This window comes from Gorilla gorilla, chromosome 2 (assembly GCF_029281585.2).
Source record: "Gorilla gorilla gorilla isolate KB3781 chromosome 2, NHGRI_mGorGor1-v2.1_pri, whole genome shotgun sequence".
NCBI lineage: Eukaryota > Metazoa > Chordata > Mammalia > Primates > Hominidae > Gorilla > Gorilla gorilla.
The window spans coordinates 208301815-208323158 of record NC_086017.1 but is presented as its reverse complement, the minus strand read 5'-3'; the positions used below and the strand labels follow the sequence as shown (position 1 = coordinate 208323158).

The 21344-nt window shown below is 40.7% G+C and overlaps 1 protein-coding gene across 5 annotated transcripts in view; it reads right to left on the bottom strand.

The window, feature by feature from the left end:
• PIGX (phosphatidylinositol glycan anchor biosynthesis class X) overlaps nt 1-21344 on the bottom strand; it is a 68945-nt gene that overhangs the window by 25439 nt on the left and 22162 nt on the right. For 3 of the 5 annotated variants that reach the window (XM_031009676.3, XM_055382745.2, XM_031009673.3), the window contains exon 6: nt 18996-21236. In XM_031009676.3, coding sequence (XP_030865536.1) covers nt 21093-21236 — 144 coding nt within the window. In that variant the 3' untranslated portion in view covers nt 18996-21092. Of the gene's footprint in view, nt 1-18995; nt 21237-21344 lie in introns of those variants that run through there. The other 2 variants (XM_063704536.1, XM_063704535.1) reach the window with 1 other exon arrangement.

Genomic DNA, 21344 nt, shown 5'->3' with positions numbered 1-21344 from the left:
CTGGCAACAAAGCGAGACTCCGTCTCAAAAAAAAAAAAAAAAAAAAAAGAAGTCTGGGTGCAGTGGCTCACGCCTGTAATCCCAACACTTTGGGAGGCTGAGGCAGGCGGATCACCTGAGGTCAGGAATTCGAGAACAGCCTGACCAACGTGGAGAAACCCCATCTCTACTAAAAATACAAAATTAGCCAGGCGTGGTGGCACATACCTATAATCCCAGCTACTCAGGAGGCTAAGGCAGCAGAGTCTCTTGAACCCGGGAAGTAGAGGTTGCAGAGGGCCGAGATTGTGCCATTGCACTCCAGCCTGGGCAGCAAGAGCCAAACTCCATCTCAAAAAAAAAAAAGTCAGAAGAAGAAATGCGTAAACACTCTGAAGTCTAGTTTTTCCTAATTTTGGCCATGAACCCCAAATAGCAAATCAAAATGGAAAAATGGGGAGGGAGGGTCCATAGACATATGAAAAATTTTCAGCCTCACTAGATTTATCAAACAGATGCAAAATGGAACAAGATACCATTCTCCTACTACCAAAGTGAAAATCTATCAATCTGAGGTAAAATCTTTTATTAAAAGATGAAGATCAAGACTGATGTTACTACTTAAGTGATTACCTAAGTTTCAAAAAATTGGAACAGGTTTACTCTAGTAAATAATGCTATCAAATCAGAAATCTCCAATGTAGTCTGTCCCAAATCTCCACCAATACAATTTATATGAGATCTTTGAAGGATTTCAATTAGCTTTAAGGTCAACCGTACTGCAAAAAGACTCGTGACCCAGCCATGCTCTGCCTCATAAAACAAAGTTCAATCATCTGCCTAAAAGAACATATGAAGATATCTTGTCTCTCCCTACTAGCCATCCCTTTATTTGGAGACTCAGAGTCGGCTTTGAAGAATCAAGGCAGAATCAAGAATTGGTCAGCCACTCCTTGCTACACAGAGGCAGTTTTTGTGGCAGCCACAGTTCCTTATCTTCTGTGATCTCTCAACATACATTCAGGGACACTACCAGGCACAAATTCCAGAAAGCAAACCAGGAAGTGTGTGTCTGCACCCGTGTGCAGGTAAGGTTCCGGCGGGGCTGTGTAAGGGCAGGAAAACCTGAATGGACACACTGCTTCCTGGGAGGTTTAGTGAAGTAACAAGGAGAGTGTTATGTTGTGGGTGTAAGATCAGAATCAGAAAACCTGTAACAGCAGCACATGCTAGAAATGAGGGCCACTCTCATACATCAGTTCAGACTCACAAAGACAGAAACAGGGTAGGGTAAGATCCTACTACCCTAGCCCAGAATACCATATGAAGAGGAATGTCTGTTCATCACTGGAAATCAGGCCGGGAGCTGTGTATTTATATCCCTCAGAAATACATCTGAGAAGCGGTTTCATCAGAACTCCAGTCCCCTGGAGAGGCAAGGAAAACCCACACACATCTCTGACAAATGCACATGAGACAGGACATAACAGTTACTGTTCAATGGTAAGTAGGCAGTAAGAAATCCAGCACTAATCCTAATAACAAAAGAAAACCACAAGGAAGATTACCCTTCACACAAAAGCAGAACCTAACTTACAAGGTAAATTACTTCAGGAACTTCCAGTCACAATTTAGCAAATGACACAAAACAGGAGTATATGGAGAGAAGAGACCAGGATGAGATAAGATAATTTAAGAAAAGTGAGATAAATTTTAAAAGGATACTAAGAAATTAAGATTGCAATAGCAGAAATAAAGCCAACATTAGAAGTGAAAAAGAAAAATCAAACGAGTGGTAAAAAAGGGCAAACTTTTGAGCAGTTCACATAGGGGACAGAAATGGTGAGCCAACCTAATAATTACATGTGTTTTGAAGGAAGGAAACAGAACAATTGAAACAAAAGTAATCACCAAAAGTATTATTGGAAATTTTTTAAAAAGCACCAAGTACAAAGATCATAAGGAACTAATGTTTCAGGCAACATTAGTGAACATGTACAAGACAGAATCTGTCAAAATATTTTTAAAAAAAGAAAAAGGAAAATTCCTACCACCATCCAGGCACAGGAAAAAAACAAAATGATTAATGCAAGGCGACAGAACAACATCAACAGAATTTCTGAGGGAAGTTAGCAATCTAAATCATTAAATGTGGCTTCCAGGTACTCCCAGTGAAAATACTAGCTGAAAATGTACACTAGATGGTATACATGACTAATGAATTTAAATGTAAAACAGAAAGCTGGCAATGAGCAATGAATTCACATAAACAAGGTTTCAATAACTTGTGTTAATACTAAATGTAATTAGCAAGATAAAAGAAATAATTAGGCCAGGTGTGGTGGCTCTCACCTGCAATCCCAGCACTTAGGGAGGCTGGGGCAGGAAGATAGGATCACGTGAGCCCAGAAATTAGGCGGGTGTGGTGGCATGCACCTGTAGTCCCAGCTACTCAGGCGGCTGAGATGGGAGGGCTGCCTGAAAGACTGCAGCAAGCTGAGGTTGCACCACTGCACTCCAAACTGGGCAACCCTCTTATATCTGAAGATTATAAGATTTTTGTCTCAGGCCCGGCGCGGTGGCTCACACCTGCAATCCCAGCACTTTGGGAGGCCGAGGCAGGCAGATCACCTGAGGTCAAGAGTTCGAGACCAGCCTGGCCAACATGCTGAAATCCTATCTCTACTCAAAATACAAAAATTAGCTGAGAGTGGTGGCATGTGCCTGTAATCCCAGCTACTCAGGAGGCTGAGGCAGGAGAATCACTTGAACCTGGGAGGAGGTTGCAGTGAGCTAAGACTGCGCCATTGCACTCCAACCTGGGCAACAAGAGTGAAACGGTCTCAAAAAAAAAAAAAAAAAAAAAAAAAAAGAAAGAAAGAAATTCATTTGTGTTTCATAAATGCCCTTTATATATAGCCTAAAGGTAATTATATATATATACACACATATATATAAATATATATACATACATATATACATATATAAATATATATACATATATAAAAATATATATACACATATATACAAATATATACATATATACATATATACATATATAAATATATATACACACATATATAAATATATATACACACATATATAAATATATATACACACATATATAAATATATACATATATACACATATATAAATATATACATATATACATACATACATATATACATACATATATACATATATAAATATATATACACATATATAAATATATATACATATATAAATATATATACATACATATAAATATATATACATATATAAATATATATACATATATATAAATATATATACACATATATATATAAATACAAATTTGTGTGTTTTTTGGGGGGACAGTCTTGCTCTGTCACCCAGGCTGGACTGCAGTGGTGTGATGTGGGCTCACTGCAACCTCCGCCCTCTGGGCTCAAGAGATTCTCATGCCTCAGCCTCCCGAGTAGCTGGGATTACAGGTGCGCACCACCACGCTGGCTAATTTTTCTATTTTTAGTAGAGACGGGGTTTTACCATGTTGGCCAGGCTGGTCTTGAATTCCTGGCCTCAAGCAATCTACCCACCTTGCCCTCCCAAAGTGCTAGGATTACAGGAGTGAGCCACTGTGCTTGGCCAATATTTTAAATAATTTTGTGCATGAAACACGGTTTGCATTAAGTACTTACATATGGAATTTTCCACTTGTGATGTCATGTCAGCACTCAGAAAGTGTTGGAATTTGGAGCATTTCAGATTTTGGATTTTCAGATTAGCGATGCTCAACCTATACTATATGCTACAAAATGGATGAACCCTGAAAATACTGCGCTACATGAAATAATGAGCAAGACACAAAAGGACAAACGTTGCACGATTCCAGTTATAAGAAATATCCAGAAGAGGGAAGTTCATTGAGACAGAAAACAGATTAGAGATAGGCTACTGGAGGCTGGAGGTAGGGAATAAGGAGTTAAGTGTTTAATGAGTACCGAGTTTCAGTTGGGGAAGATGAAAAAAATTCTGAAGACAGATGGTAGGGAAAGTTGTACCACAACGTGAGTACTTAATGCCAAAGAACTGTACACTTAAGAACGTTTAAGATGGTAATTTTATGTTATATGTATCTTACAACAATTAAAAAAAGCAACAATTAATCATTAAAAAACAGAAAGCATTAAATAAAATAACAGAAACATACCAGAAAGCATTTATTATAATAAACATGTTTTGGTTTTTTTTAAAAAAAAACAAAAAAACTTTATTTTAGGTTTTAAGCATTAATATGTTTTAAGCATTCACTTTGGAATAAAGCAAAAATAAACTACACGCAATTTTAAAAAGACACAACAAAAAACAGCAAGGAAAGATAATGTTGAATAATTTATTGAACAAAAAAGAAAGTACAACAGGAATTTAAGACAAGCAAAATATAAGATGCAAAAATGTTAAATCATGATCGTCCAGAACAATCATTTTCACGGATGAGGTATAATTCATAATGAAGGTCTTGAGCAGTGTAGAATTTACACATGTACCAAATAATACTGAATCAAAACATGACAGAAATCATCAGAGTTGGGAGAATGAGAACTTAAACCACAGACTTAGAAAAAAAATATCTGCAAAAGAAGTATCTACCAGCCTGGGCAACAGAGTGAACCGTCGCTACAAAAAGATTTTAAAAATTAGCCAGGTATAGGCCAGGCACGGTGGCTCACGCCTGTAATCCCAGTACTTTGGGAGGCAGAGGTGGATGGATCACCTGAGGTCAGGAGTTCGAGACCAGCCTGGCCAATATGGTGAAATCCCATCTCTACAAAAAAAATACAAAAAATTAGCCAGGCATGGTGGCGGGCGCCTATAATCCCAGCTATTTGGGAGGCTAAGGCATGAGAATCACTTGAACCCAGGAGGCGGAGGTTGCAGTGAGCCCAGATCATGCCATTGCACCACAGCGTGGGCGACAAGAGCGAAACTCCGTTTCAAAAAAAAAAAAAAAATAGCCAGGTAAGGTAGCGTACCTGTAGTCCTGGCTACTCTGGAGGCTGAGGTGAGAAGATCGCTTGAGCCTAGGAGCTCGAGGCTGCAGTGAGTTCTCATCGTGCCACTACATTCCAGCCCAGGCAACAGAGCAAGACTCTATCTCAAAAAAAAAAAAAAACAGAAAACAATGAGACACTACTACCTATTGGAATGGGTAAAATCCAAAACAATGATAACATGACATGCTGGAAAAGATATGAAGCAACAGGAACCCTCACATCCATTGCTGGTGGGAATGCAAAATGGTACAGCCACTTTGGAAGAAAGTTGAACAGTTTCTTACAAAATGAAATACATTCTTACCATACACTCCAGCAATCATGCTCCTTCGTATTCACCCAAATCAGCTGAAAACTTATGTCCACCCGAAAACCTACACATGAGCACCTGAATAGACATTTTTTCAAAGAAGATATACAAATGGTCAATAAGTACATGAAAAAATGCTCAACATAGCTACCATAGAGAAATGCAAATCAAAACTAACATGATACCACCTAATACCCATTAGGATGGCTACTATTAAAAACAACAACGGTTGTGTTAAAAAGGATGTAGAGAAACTGGAACTGCTGTGCGCTGCTGATGGAAACGTGAAGTGATACAGGCGCTGTGGAAAGCAATACGGTAGTTCCTCAAAAAATGAAACACAGAATTATCATATGACCCAGCAATTCCATTCTGGGTATGTACCCGAAATAACGGAAAACAAGGTCTCAAAGAGGTGTCTGTACACCCATGTTCGTAGTAGCATTATTCTCAGTACCTCAATTACGGAAGCAACGCAAGTGTCTACTGATGAATAAATGGACAAGCAAAATAAGGTAAATACATACATGGGAATACTATTCACCCAAAAAAAAAGAAAAGAACTTCTGACATGCTACAACACAAATGAAGCTTGAGGATAAGTGAAATAAGTCACAAAAACACAAAATATGATTCCACTTACATAAGGTACGTAAGAGTAGCCAAAATCATGCAGACAGAAAGGAGAATGAGGAGTTATGGTTCAATGGGTATAGAATTTCAGTTTTGCAGGATGGGAAGTTTCGGAGATGGATGGTGGTGATAATTGCACACTATAAATGTATTTAGTACCACTGAACTGTATACTTCAAAATGGTTAAGATGGTAAATTCTGTTACATGTATTTTACACCACAATAAAAAACTCCACACATCAATGTTTACAGCAGCTTTATTCATAATCACCAAACCTGGTCCTTCAATAGGTGAATGTACATCCAGACAATGGAATATTATTCAGTGCTAAAATGAAATGAGCTATCAAGCCATGAAAAGACACGGAAGAACCTCAGATGCATACTGCTAAGTGAAAGAAGCCAAGTTGAAAAGGCTACATGCTATATAATTCCAACTACGGGACATTCTGGAAAAGGCATTGCGATGGAGGTAGTAAAAGGATCAGCGGTTGCCAGGGGTTGCAGTAAAAGTAGGAGGAACAGGTGGAGCAGAGAGTTTTAAGGTGCGGAAACCAGTCTGTATGATACTGGTGGAGACATGCTGTTATACATTTGGCAAAACCCACTGAATGTACAATACCATAGGAGCAAACCCTAACGTAAACTGTGGGCTTTGGGCAGTAATGATGTGTGAATGCTGGTTCACTGACTGTGCCAAATATACCACAGTGATGCAGGATGCTGATGAGGAGGAGGCTTGGAGAAGAGGGGCGTGAGGAGCACGGGGTATATGGGAACTCTGTACCTTAGGCTCAGTTTTGCTGTGAACCTAAAATGCTGCAAAGTCTATTAATTAAAATGAATAAAAATTTTTAAAAATCATTAGAAATAAGAGAGTGACACTCAACCAACACATACTTATTTCATACCTATTTGTTCAAAGCTCTGTAAAACAAATAGTATATTAAAGAAAACCAAATAAATGAAAAAGAAACTTCAGATGGAAGTGCTATAAAGGAAAATAAACACACTGAGGGGCAGGAAGTTAGATGCGGAGTGGGGGTAGGCAGAGGTGATCATGAAAGAGCTCTTTCAAATATGGCCTCAGTGACATTCAGGCAGAAGAAATAAAAATCTAAAGGTCCCAACGTGAGAACAAGCTTCCCAGAAACAATGCTACCTCTTTGTCTTTGGCAGATTAGGAAGATTTTTACATTAATAAGAATATTAATAACGACTATAGTTCTTACTAGGACTAATAAAGACTAAGTCCTATATTTAGTAAGAACTATTTATAAAAACTGGTAATTCATACAAATAATCTTAGTCATTAAATTTAATCAATAGGTTATGTATAAAACTCTGTATATTACCAACAGAAAATGTTCTTTTTAAGTTTTCATAGAACATTTTCCAAAATGGATTATGTTTTAAGTCACAAGAAACCCTCAATAAGTTTAAAAGATATTTTAAAAGATTATAGAAGCTGACAACAATGAAAGAAAATATGAGTGAATAGAATTATCCTAAATACCTCCTGAGTCAAACAGGAAATCAAAACTAGAACCACCAGCTATTTGGAAAATACTGAGCAGAAGAACATCATTCATGTAAATTAGAATGTGCAGCCAACGCTGCATTCAAAAGCAAATTAAGAACATTAAACGTTTTTATTATTAAAAGACATTAAAAGGAACTAGCTTTGCACAGTGGCGGTATCGTAGCCAATGAGGTCTATCCGAGGAGCAATCACCGCTCATCGAAAACACATTAAAGGAACTAAGAATTCATTAAGAATTAATAATATTAACATTAACTTAATGTTAACATTGTTAACAACAACAAAAAAAGCAGGAGAGCAAAATAAAGAGAAAAGTAGAAATCAGGGATTCAGAAAACAAAAAAAAAAAACCAATACAATAAGTAAATCTCAAAGCTGGTTAGTAAAAAAAACCACTAAGTAGACAAACATTTGGCAAATTCAGAAAAATAGTGAAATCACTAATAAAAAAAGGAAATGAATACCACAGATCTTAATGACAAAAGATTATACACACCTATATAGTAACAGATTTGAAAATCTAAAAGAAATGATCTAGGAAATACAAATCATCAAAAGTGACTCATGAATAAGGATTCCTGAATAGGTTATAGAAGTTAACTACAGAAGTTATCATAAAGGCCTATCTATTCTTTTTTTTTTTTTTTTAAATGAGACAGAGTTTCACTTTTGTTGCCCAGGCTGGAGTGCAATGGCACGATCTCGGCTCACTGCAACCTCCGCCTCCCGGGTTCAAGCGATTCTCCTGCCTCAGCCTCCCGAGTAGCTGGGACTACAGGCACCTGCCACCACGCCCGGCTAATTTTCTATTTTTAGTAGACACAGGTTTCTCCACGTTGGTCAGGCTGGTCTCAAACTCCAAACCTCAGGTGATCCACCTGCCTCGGCCTCCCAAAGTGCTGGGATTACAGGCATGAGCCACTGTGCCTGGCCTATTCTTATTAATCTAAATTTATATGAGATTCTCCTCTAACCTTTCAATAAATTCCGTATGCAGGACTAATATGAGTGGGATTTCGGTTATTCACGATATATACCTTGTGATACCTTTGATTAATAGCAAATTTACTATTACATATCCTCAGCAATAGTTAAAAGAAGAAAACCATATCATCATCTAAATGTTACAATAGCATCTGATAAAATTCAGAAGCCATTCCTATTTTTTGTAAAGCAGAAACAGAATAAAATAATAATCTTTCTCTAAATCCAACAGCTGCCATCATCCCTAACTATAAAAATATTAATACCAGAGTCATTTCAAGACAATGACACCTCTCTTGTTTAACCAAGTCTTGGAACTTCAGGCCAATGTAATAAAGACCTAAAACAGGGTTAAGGGCTGGGCACGGTGGCTCATGCCTGTAATTCCAACACTTTGGGAGGCTGAGGCAGGCGGATCACGAGGTCAGGAGATCGAGACCATCCTGGCTAATACGGTGAAACCCAAGAAAGAAAAAGAAAAAAAAAAAAGCTTAAATATTGTAACCACAGAAAAGTGACTGAAGTTACTATTATTCTCAGATAAAACAATGAACCTAGAAAACAAAATAAAGACGTTTACTGAAGTCCAGTAAGATAATAAAAATACCAATGAACAGAAAAATCTAGTTACTTCTTCTTCTTTTTTTTTTTTTTTTTTACTTAGAGATGGAGTCTCGTTCTGTTGCCCAGGCTGGAGTGCAGTGGCTTGATCTCAGGTCATTGCAACCTCCGCCTCCCGGGCTCAGACAATTCTCCTGCCTCAGCCTCCGGAGTAGCTGGGACTACAGGTGTGCACCACCACACCCAGCTAATTTTTTGTGTTTTCAGTAGACACAAGGTTTCACCACGTTGGTTAGGCTGTTTCCAACTGCTGACATCAGGTGATCCACCCACCTAGGCCTCCCAAAGTGCTGGGATTACAGGCGTAAGCCACTGCACCCGGCCAAATATTTTTATACCTGTATTTTATTTCTGTAGCAAAACTATTTTAAAACTCTTTTATCCCCACCAGGCATGAAAAAATTCCAGAAAGATTAAGATTGAAACACAATGGGCTGGGCACAGTGGCTCACGCCTGTAATCCCAACACTTCAGGAAGCCAAGGCAGGCAGATCACCTGAGGTCAGGAGTTTGAGACCAGCCTGGCCAACACAGCAAAACCCCATCTCTACAAAAAAAAAAAAAAAAATCAGTTGGGTGTGATGGTATGGTGCCTGTAATCCCAGCTACTCGGGAGGCCGAGGCAGGGGAATCGCTTGAACCCGGGAGGCGGAAGTTGCAGTGAGCTGAGATGCAACACTGCACTCCAGCCTGAGTGACAGAGTGAGACTCTGTCTCAAAAAAAAAAAAAAAAAAAGATTGAAACACAATAATTATTAAAAGTACCAGAAGAAAACACATAAGAATGTTTTTTGTAAAGGTGGAATGAGGAAGATCTTAAACAGAAGGCAACAGATTAATATCTATTACATGTGAAGAGCTTCTACAACTCAATAAGGAAATATAGATTACAAGTCTTTTTGGAATGCAATTCAAAAAAAAAAAAGAAAAAAGAAATTTAAAGGCACACTTACAAGTCGTTTTAATGGAAATACTTATCTACATATGCATGTGCACAAAGACATACGTATAAGTTCATTAAGGCTCTAGTTTTAGTTGCTCAAAGTTAGAAATAACATAAATGATCACAAATAATTAAAGTACTACCATATAGCGTAATATCTAATAACTTAAAAAGTAGAAGTACCACTATATGTCATGATATGGAAAACAATACTTAATGATCAGATTTTTTATTTTAAAATCAACATAAAAAGTATCCGACACACAAAAGGTACTTATTTCTAACTCAGTAAGTAAAACTATTAACAGCGGGTAGGTACTTCTAAGGAATGGGACTAAAAAGAGAAAGTAATTTTCACTTTTTAAGAATTTTATAAGACAGGGTCTTGCTCTGTCACCCAGGCTGGAATGCAATGGTGCAATCATAGCTCACTATACCTCCAACTCCTGAGCTCAGGTGATCCTCCTGCCTCGGTCTCCCAAAGAATTTTCACTCTTTAAATATTTAATTGACTTGTTTGAACCTTTTATAATAAATATGTACTGCTTTTAGAATTTAAATTTAAAATAAGGAACAAAACCACTGTTCCAGTTTGTTACAATGGTTCTCTCTTCCAGCTGAGACTAAGGTAATTTTGTCTTAAAAGTTTTTACCACTTTCCAAATTTCTTATTTAATATTTTTTTCTACTTTCATTTTTGTCTGATTTAAGAGATGGGGTCCCCCTGTATTGTCCTGGCTGACCTCAAATTCCTGGACTCAAAGTATCCTCAGCCTCCCAAGTAGCTAGGACTACAGGCACCACCAGCCACTGCCCACCTTTCAACTTTTATACAGGAAATACACATATTTTTAAATCTGAGAAGTTTGTGTTCAAAAACCCTATGTTTTATTTCAGTGGTGAAACTATTTTATATTTTTTCTCCTGAAAAATTATATTTTATTCATCCAAAAGTAATTTTTATTTTTAGTTACGGTCTCAGAAACTTTGTTCTTTTAGAAGGCAGTTTTTTGTTTGTTTGTTTGTTTGTTTGTTTTTGAGACGGAGTCTCACTCTGTCACCCAGGCTGAAGTGCAGTGGCGCAATCTCAGCTCACTGCAGCCTCTGCCTCCTGGGTTCAAGCAGTTCTCCTGCCTCAGCCTCCGGAGTAGCTGGGATTACAGGCGCCCGCCACCACGCCCAGCTAATATTTTTATTTTTAGTAGAGAATACTAAATTCTCTACTAAAGAATAGTAGAGAATATAGGTTTCACCATGTTGGCCAGGCTGGTCTTGAACTCCTGACCTCAAGTGATCGGCCCACCTCAGCCTCCTAATGTGTTGTGATTACAGGTGTGAGCCACCGCACCCGGCCTAGAAGGCAGTTTTAATTCTAAGTTTAGGAGTATCGACTCTACAGCATGTAAGAACAGACTATTAACTAACGTTTATTAAGAACTATAATTACAGAATCCTTTACCTGCATTCCCTCATTTGATCTAAATATCCCTGTGAAATTGGTATTATTATTATTATCCCCATCTTACAGGTGAGAAAAGCAAGTCTTGAAAAGAATGTTTATCTTGCCCAGGGTAAAGTAGAACAGCAAGAATTCAAACGCAGGACTCTAGCTCCTAACCACATGGGATACATGGAGTGAGTACTAAAGAAACTCAGAGATAGTAGGCTGGAACACTGAAATCCTGAATGAATGTTCAGACTGACTACCCTTAACCAGGCAGGTGACCCTAGAAGGGAAGAAGTGATGAAACTCAACTCTGATCACAGAGGAAAACAACCAGTGTTTTATTTTTGGGGGGCAATGAGGGTTTTTTTCCCTTTCCTATTCTGCTCTGTTAAGGCACAAAAAGGATACTAGGAAGAGCTTGGACACACAATTTGCAATTAACACCCTCCCTCTGATTAGTCTGGAAACTCAACTCTTATACCAAACTGATCGAAACCTTTACGACTTAAAGTCTTGAAGTTGACCCAGTTTATTTTTCTTTTTCTTTTTCTTTTTTAATGAGACGGAGTCTCGCTCTGTAGCCCAGGAGGGAGTGCAGTGGCACGATCTCGACTCACTGTAAGCTCCGCCTCCCGGGTTCATCACGCCATTCTCCGGCCTCAGCCTCCCGATTAGCTGGGACTACAGGCGCCCACCACCATGCCCGGCTAATTTTTTGTTGTATTTTTAGTAGAGACGGGGTTTCACTGTGTTAGCCAGGATGGTCTTGATCTCCTGACCTCGTGATCCGCCCGCCTCGGCCTCCCAAAGTGCTGGGATTACAAGCGTGAGCCACCGCGCCCGGCGAAGAAGACCCAGTTTCAAATTTTAACCAAAAGTATAAAAGTCAGAAAGCCAAAAGAAATATACTCAAATATTATTATAATAATAATCAATTTTGATGGATAAAAGGAAGAATCTAACCATTCCTACTCATTTTATCCTTGGCTACTTGAAGAAGTTCTTAAATATTAGAAACGTATAATTGAAAGTTTAACTTTAGCTACCTGAACAAGTTCTAGTCTCTCTTAAAAAGTATAATTGAAATAGAAACTGTTGGTGGTGTGCCGTGGCTCACGCCTATCCCAGCATTTTGGGAGGCTGAGGCGGGCAGATCACCTGAGGTCGGGAGTTCGAGACCAGCCTAACCAACACGGTGAAACCCCATCTCTACTAAAAATACAAAATTAGCCGCGCGTGGTGGCGCGTGCCTGTAATCCCAGCTACTCAGCAGGCTGAGACAGGAGAATCGCTTGAACCCAGGAGGCGGAGGTTGCGGTGATCGCACCATTGCACTCCAGCCTGGGCAACTGAAACTCCGTCTCAAAAAAAAAAAAAAAAAAAAAGAAATATTAATTGTTAACCGCATCTACTTGGGAACCTGTCTATCATAAAGATCAGAGAGCCCTATCACCTGTATACTCGAACTATAAACTTAATTTTGAATTTGGGTTTGCAAGGTTAGTATTAAATAGCACGGAGTCCAGAATAGTATCTCTCTCTGAATGTGAGTAAACCATAAACCAAGGCCCTAAAGGAAGTGAAATACCCAGGAACTCTTCCTTCATAAAAATATCTGCTGATTAGAAGAAACTGGCAGAGAAGCCAACATCTACAGACCAAGTTTCAAACTCCAACAAAACTCCAACCTTTCTACACCTTAATCCCTCAGGCCAATAAAACATCCATTAAGTTAAGGACAACTGATAACTACTATTTAAGAAATGATGACAGTATTAAAGCTGAGTATTGGAGCCACTTTTTTCAGAGCCTTGCTGGAGGGAAAGGTAACAATGGGCTATTTAGGGAAAACACAAAATACACTGAATTTAGGTCAACCTCTGTTACCAAATCGGAAAGTTGGTTTAAGACCTACATCTATTACAGGTTCACTTTCCGTAGTAAGTGTCAATCAGTGTGCTTGGCTAATAAGTAGCTCGAAAGATTTAATAGCCGAGGATGACAGAGTGAAAAAGTTGCCTGAAATCCATACTCCTAACAGAACATGAAAAAAGCTCTTCATACATACACGAGCATGAGTGGGTTTTACAGAAGCCACAGACCTTCTGGCAAAGTTGACAAGTTTTAACCTGCTTTAAAAACTACTATTCACTGCCTTCATCCCAATGTAACTTTATTGAGTGTTATTCTATTGGACAACCCTACAAAAACAAAACCCCCAGAGCAAATTCTTGTACATTTCAATATCCTGCCTACTTATAAGAGCGGAAGAGTCGAACACAGCAGGGGAAAAAACGTGACGTGCACAACCTTGATCCAAAACACAGCTCTTCGTAGTTTAATTTTAGGCCTAACCATTTTGTCTTTTTATAAAGGTTAAAAAAGAAAACAAAGAAAGGACACATCACCTGTAACGCAGAAGTGAGATAATGATATCAACCGGAGTTCGTTATTTATCAAGGGAAAACAAATCACGCTCACACTGCCCAGGGACAGTACTACTAAAATTAAGATACAAGGATGGGTACAACCTCACACCCACTGACGATGACACGCTTCTGTTCTTGGATGACTTATCTTTAAAGAATTAGTTAAAAGGTTGAGTCCAGAGAGAAATCTGTGGCAACGTTTTGTGTTTGTGCGTGCGTGTGTTTCCAAGAAAGCCAAACATGGTGAAAAACCAATCTTAACTTCACCTAAGTTATCTAAAGAAGCAAATTTCACCCCTAGGCTGAAGCTCAAACAGGAGCGAGGAGAAGCTCCGAAAGTTCCGTTCGTAAGCGGTGGCCCTCAAGCGCCCGGGACGCTCTACGTTTTTACCAATGCGGAATGTGGAAAAGAGGTTACAGGCTGGAGCTGAGAAAACAGCCAAGCTACTCGCGACAATATTCCTGAGCAGTGAAACGAGTGAACAGAGAGCGAGCAAGCAGGGGCTGATAATCAGTGAGAGAGGAAAAATCAAGGAACAAAACCGGAGAGTCTGGTCCAGCATTAAGAAAACGGAGCAAAGGAAGAGGGTGAAACGCGAGGGGAGGGAAGACCGAGAGTCGGCAGAGACCGTGGTGCCGCGCGGTTCAGGGCAGGGCTGGGTCCAGGAAGAGTCAGACCTCGGCAGCCCAGCAAGCTTCCCATTTCTGGCTAAAGCCAGCGAAGAAAACGGCCCTGGGGAGCAGACAATGAGCCACCGCCCCAGGAGCTGCGGCTCCCAGCACGCAGGTGGCGGCTCCCCGGCCCCGCGCGGGGCAGGTCGGCCGTCCCGGGCCGCTCCCGCCCGCCAGGCCGCGGAGAAGGAAGGAGGAGGAAGAGAGCCGGCCTGCGTCCCGCGCCGGCCGGCCTGTGTGCACTTACCCCAGGCAAGGCAAGGTCCCCGCCCCAGCGAGGCGCCTCGGTCAGAGCTCCCGGCGGGCTGCGGAGCCGCCCCGGGCTAGCGCGCGGTGCGGGGAGGGGAGGGGAGGGAAGGGGAAGCGGGGCGGGAAGAGACGCCGCGCTGGAGCAGCCGCTGCTACCGCTAGGCCCAGCGGCGGCGGAGCCCTGCGGACGCCAGGGAGGGGAGGGGAGGGAGCCTTCGGCAATGGCGACGGCCCGGGCCGGAGGGGAAGCGGAACAACCGCCGCCGCTGCGCGTGGCCACAACCCTGGGGGAGGAAGACGGCGGGGAGCGGGACGGGGCGGGGCCAGAACCCAGAACCCCTCCCGCCCCGAAGCCGGAGCTCCCCGGGGCGGAGACGAGCGCCGCCTCCCATGGGCAGGCCCGCGCGGGGGCCGCTGGGAGTAGTAGTTCGGTGATAGACATTGCTTTTATTCCTTTGGTAGTCTTTGTATTGAGAGGAGCAGCCAGTCCCTCATTTAATTCAGCATTGTCTCCAAGCAGGTTTCTGCCGACGGAAGACGCTGACAGACGATTGCTGTTATACACATCTGCTCCGCGACATTTGTTTCTGGGAATTCATCCGTTATCCATTTTGCTTTTATGCTTACAAATTCTTAACTAAAATTTTGCTGCTAAATTAAGTATCACCTCCTTGCAAATTAAGACTTCCCTATTTTATCCACGGAGGAGTTCATCGATGTTTCACTTATTCTACAAATATTTGAGTGTCTGATATGGACTAGACACTGTTAAGCATCAGAAATACAAGGGTGGGTCAGGTGCAGTGGCTCACGCCTGTAATCCCAGCACTTTGGGAGGCTGAGGCAGGCGGATCACCTGAGGTCAGGAGTTCGAGACCAGCCTGGCCAACACGATGAAACCCCGTTTCTACTAAAAATACAAAAATTAGCTGGGCATGGTGGCACGCATCTGTAGTCCCAGCTACTCGGGAGACTGAGGCAGGAGAATCGCTTGAACCCAGGAGGAGGAGGTTGCAGTGAGCCAAGATCGGGCCACTGCACTTCAGCGTGACAGAGTCGTCATGCCTCAAAAACAAAACAAAAAACACAAAAGAAATGCAAGGGTGAACACGATTCACCAAGCCTTTGTGGAGCTTATATGAAGACGCAGTAATTAAAGTAGTCACACCTGGTATAAGAAAAAACTTGGCGAGGTTACTTTGGATAGGATGGTCAGAGAAGGCCTCGTTAAGGAGGTGACACTTAAGGCAAGAACAGAAAGAGACAGCAATAAGAAGCACCCAGAGAAAAGCAATACAGGCAGGAGAAGAAAGAAAAGGGCTTGCTACGGTCAGTTAAGAAGGCCTGTGTAGCTGGGGCCTAGAACAAGAAGGCGGTACTATTAAGAAAACACTACAGCAGACAAGATTCAGGTCATGAAAGATCCTGAATGCCATGGTAAAAAGTCTATATTACAAAAAACCATTAAAAGGCTTTTTTAAGCAGGAAAGCGATGTTACCTGGCTTACACTTTAAGATCACTAGACTGCAATGTGGATACTGGAGTATAGAGATGCAAGAATAGAAGGGAAATAAAGTAGGAAGGCAGTGGAAAGAAAGAGGAATTGTGCTTCTCTATCAATGTAGAGCAAAAAACTCAATTGATGCAGTGGGTACAGGAGAGAAAGGAATCAAGGAGCAACATGGCACAGTAAGAGATAACCTGAAAAATGCTCTGATTATTAAACACACAGAAACACTGGATAAATAAGACATCGTTTCAAAGGCATAACTTGCAAGAATGAAAATAGAATGTTTCTGACAGTCTTCCAAATTTCACACTCAACCTGAAGAAGGGGCAGGACACCAGAGTGGTAAGCAGGGCAGTGAAGCCATGGTTGTGTTGAGGGCACCTACTTATCTCAGAAATCTCTAGAGTTTTAATAGGTGCACAGGAAACTAAAGACAAGGACTTGGGCCTATACAAGAAGTCAGGACTGTGATCCTGCATAGGACTGGAAATTCAAGGCGCTATACCCTCCAAGAGCAGACTGGGGGGGAAAAAAAACCCTATGCTAGCCCAGGGAGACACACAGGACATTTGTTTACTTTGGCCTGCAGTGGGCTTGCAGGGCAGAAGAAAATTTTCCCTTTAGAATTAATAACCCTTTAGAATTTTCCCTCACTAAGGTTTTAAAGTTCAAATTTGTCAAGAAAGTGGTCCCAGGCTGGAGTTCTGGGGGGCCTGGAAGAAACAAATACAAATCCTGACTGCACAGGTGTACCCTCAACCTGGGTCTCAAAGGATTTCACAGATAAACAGGATTTCCGAAGCCAAACATGAGCACCCGAAATACAATACACCTGAGGAAATAAGCAGCAATGAGTGAGTCAATAGAAACTACAAAGAACATAATGAAACCCACACAGACTTTAGCTGCTGGAATTGATGGCTACAGAATATACAGTACGCCTATTTAAATGATTAAAGAAAGTAAGACAGGAGCTAGAAAACACGAGCAAGAAACAAGATGCTTTTTTTTTTTAACGACCAAACAGCTTTGAAAATGAAATAAGTAGGCCAGGTGCGGTGGCTCACACCTGTAATCCCAGCAGTTTGGGAGGCCGAGGTGAGCAGATCACCTGAGGTCAGGAGTTCGAGACCAGCCTGGCCAACATGGTGAAACCCCCGTCTCTACTAAAAATGCAAAAATTAGCCAGGCGTGGTGGTGGGCACCTGTAGTCCCACCTACTCAGGAGGCTGAGGCAGGAGAATCACTTGAACCTGGGAGGTGGAGGTTGCAGTAAGCCAAGAACATGCCATTGCACTCCAGCCTGGGCAACAAGAGCAAAACTCCGTCTCAAAACAAAAACAACAACAAAAGAATTAAGTAGAATTTCTAGAAACAAAGAATAATTGAAACCAAAGCCAATGTTTGGTTAAATAGCAGATTACACACAATTGAAGAGAAAATTAGTAACCTGGAAGACAGACCAAAAGAAATTACTGAGAACAGCCTAGAGACAGGAAAAATGAAAGCAAGCTTAAGAGACATGGGGATAGATTGTTAAGGTCTACCATACTCCTAATGAGAATTCCAGGAGAGAAAAGAGAAAAACCAAAAGAGGCAGATAATGATGAGATAATGGCTGAAAAATTTCCAGAATTGATTAAAGACAGGAATCTTCAGATTCAGGAAGCAAACTGAATACCAAGCAGGATAAGTAAAGAAATTTCAAACACATGAAAATGAAACCGCAGAATACCAGAGATAAAGCAACCAGAGAGAAAAGACATTCTGTACAAACAACTATTACATTCATAGCAGATTTCACAACAGCAAAACGGGTGCCAGTCAATAATGGTATATTTTCAAAGTACCAAGAGAAAATAACCAAGCTTAGAAGTGTACAGCTACCGGCTGGGCACAGTGGCTCACACCTGTAATCCCAGCACTTTAGGAGGCTGAGGTGGGCGGATCACCTGAGATCAGGAGTTCGAGACCAGCCTGGCCAACGATGGCAAAACCCTGTCTCTGCTAAAAATATAAAAAATAGCAGGGTGTGGTGGTGTGTGCCTGTAGTCCCAGCTACTTGGTAGGCTGAGGCAGGAGAATCACTTGAACCCAGGAAGCGGAGGTTGCAGTGAGCAGGGATCACACCACTGCACTCCAGCCTGGACGACAGAGCGAGACTCTGTCTCGGAAAAAAAAAAAAAAAAAAAGCATACAACTACCTAAATTATCCATCAGATGAGTGAGGATGAAATAAATATATCATCAAACATAAACAAGCTACCAACAGAGACACACTAAAGGAACTCCTTAAAAGGTACATTTCTTTCTTTTTCTTTCCTTTTTTTTTTTTTTTTTTTTTTGCGACGGAGTCTCACTCTGTCGCCCAGGCTGGGGTGCAGTGGTACGATCTCGGCTCACTGCAACCTCTGCCTCCCGGGTTCAAGTGATTCTCCTGCCTCGGCCTCCTGAGTAGCTGGGATTACAGCCGCATGCCACCACTCCCAGCTAATTTTTTGTATTTTTAGTAGAGATGGGGTTTCACCATGTTGGCCATGTTTACAAGATGATACAAACAAAACCAGAAATGTTCTGTTATACTAAAAGTGATGTCATCTGCAACCATTTATCCAGGCAAGAAGAGTTATATCAAAGTTTTCTTCATTCACATTTTTATTACACTTCTGAATATTTGTATAAGTGAGTAAATGGCTGAACCACATTCCAAGCCACAATCTTAAATATTTTAAATACTGATGAAACCTGGTTGTGATGAGCAAAAACAAAAACATTCTGTATACACATACCCCCACATACTCTTAAGATGTTAAACAGTACCGTGTTCCCTCCCCGTCTAACCATATTCCAAAACATTGCCTGTCAATCTAACCATATCCCAAAACAATGCCTGAATTGTAGCTGACATATATAATTCCATTTTAGTGTCACATTATTAATCCCATAGTGAAAGAAATGTTTCTAAAACATGAAATTCTTTCTTACGAGAAAGCATGAAATAGGTATGAAACTATACTGGGTTGAAATTTTAGTCATTTTAAAGGTCACTGTTTCTGCTTTATGGCACTGGGTTGCCTTTTCCAATATTTAAGTCTCAAATACACGTTTAAAAAGAACTGTTAGGACTAGTCAGGTCATACATGTCAAATTATACAAGATGTAGTCCCATGAAAACATCAAAATACTTTAGGAAATGGAGCAGTGATGGCATATACAAAGGTTTATCACATCTCAATACTCTACATAAAACAAATAATGCCAACACACCCTGGTTTGATGTCTTCTGTTTTGGAACATGCTTGCCCTAAGGTTTTATTTACTTATTTTTATTTATTTATTTTTTTTGAGACAGAGTCTCACTCTGTCGCCCAGGCTGGAGTGCAGTGGCGCGATCTCGGCTCACTGCAAGCTCTGCCTTCCGGGTTCATGCCATTCTCCTGCCTCAGCCTCCCGAGTAGCTGGGACTACAGGTATGCATCACCATACCCGGCTAATTTTTTTGTATTTTTAGTAGAGACGGGGTTTCACCGTGTTAGCCAGGATGGTCTCAATCTCCTGACCTCGTGATCTGCCCGTCTCGGCCTCCCAAAGTGCTGGAATTACAGGCGTGAGCCACTGCGCCCGGCCAAGGTTTTATTTTTTAATTAGCCTATGGCACTTACTTTATTTTCTAATTTTTTTCCAATCATAACAGTAAATGAAGAACCTTTGTTTAAAAAAATTACCTGATGATTCCAATTATTGTTCATGTACAACTTTATTTAAAATGGCAATCTGAGTTGTCTTCCTGACATACTCTGTACCAAATCTTAGTACTCAGTTTCAAGTCCTTTGCCAATTCATATATTCAAAAGAAACATGATAAAATGTAAAAGGAGAATGGAGTGCGTTAAGGAATAATCAATAATTTAAGATTATCAATAATTTTGATATTAATATTAATTTCTTAGCTGTCCTACTTTAATGATTTTCATTGAAACTCTGGCACATCTTTAATAGTCTCATGACATTACTATTTAAATAAACATGATTTTCATCCAAATTATTTTATTCTTCTTTTTTGTTTTTCCTTTGGAGACAGGGTCTCGTTCTGTCGCCCAGGCTGGAGTGCAGTGGTGCGATCTTGGCTCTCTGGAACCTCCGCCTCCCAGGTTCAAGCGATCCTCCCGCCTCACCCTTCCAATTAGCTGGGACTACAGATGCCCACCACCAGCCTCAGCTAATTTTTGTATTTTTAGCAGAGACAGGGTTTCACCAAGCTGGTCTCAAACTCTTGACCTCTGGTGATCCGCCCACCTCGGCCTCCCAAAGTGCTGGGATTACAGGCGTGAGCCACTGCGCCTGGCCTATTTTATTCTTATTTATAACGGTTTTCTCCATTTGTAGCTTAAATTGAAAGTATTCGCAAAATGAGAATAATTTGTCTCTACTACATAAAGAAATAATTTTTCTACCCCAAATGAAGATAAAGTCACTTCTCACAAAATAAACATTAATTTAGCAGAATTAAGTTTCCCCTTATGGCATCTGATGCTTGAGGATTACCAAGGATCCATGCAATAGAGCACTACATTTTGGAATTAGCTGAGAATGATCCCAAATTTCCTCTAGTAAACATAATTTTGGCCACAAATGAAGACAAAAGATAAAAGTAATTAATTCTAGAAGAACACCTCTCGTCAGAAATTAATAGATCTTATTTAGGTTTCTAGGAAGCACTTAACTACATAAAACTTATAGGGAAAAATGGCCATATTTGAAAACTGCTACAAGGATCAATGTAGAGCACAGGATTGTAATGAGCAGAGTCACAGAACATACTAGAGAGGTATGTACAGTCAGTCCCACTGGAACTTGTAGAATCACATTCTTATATACCTATGGAGAGAGAGAGAGAAGTTAGACATTGAAAATGCATGTCATGGGCCCGGTGTGGTGGCTCATGCCTGTAATCCCAGCACTTCGGGAGGCCAAGGCGGGCAGATC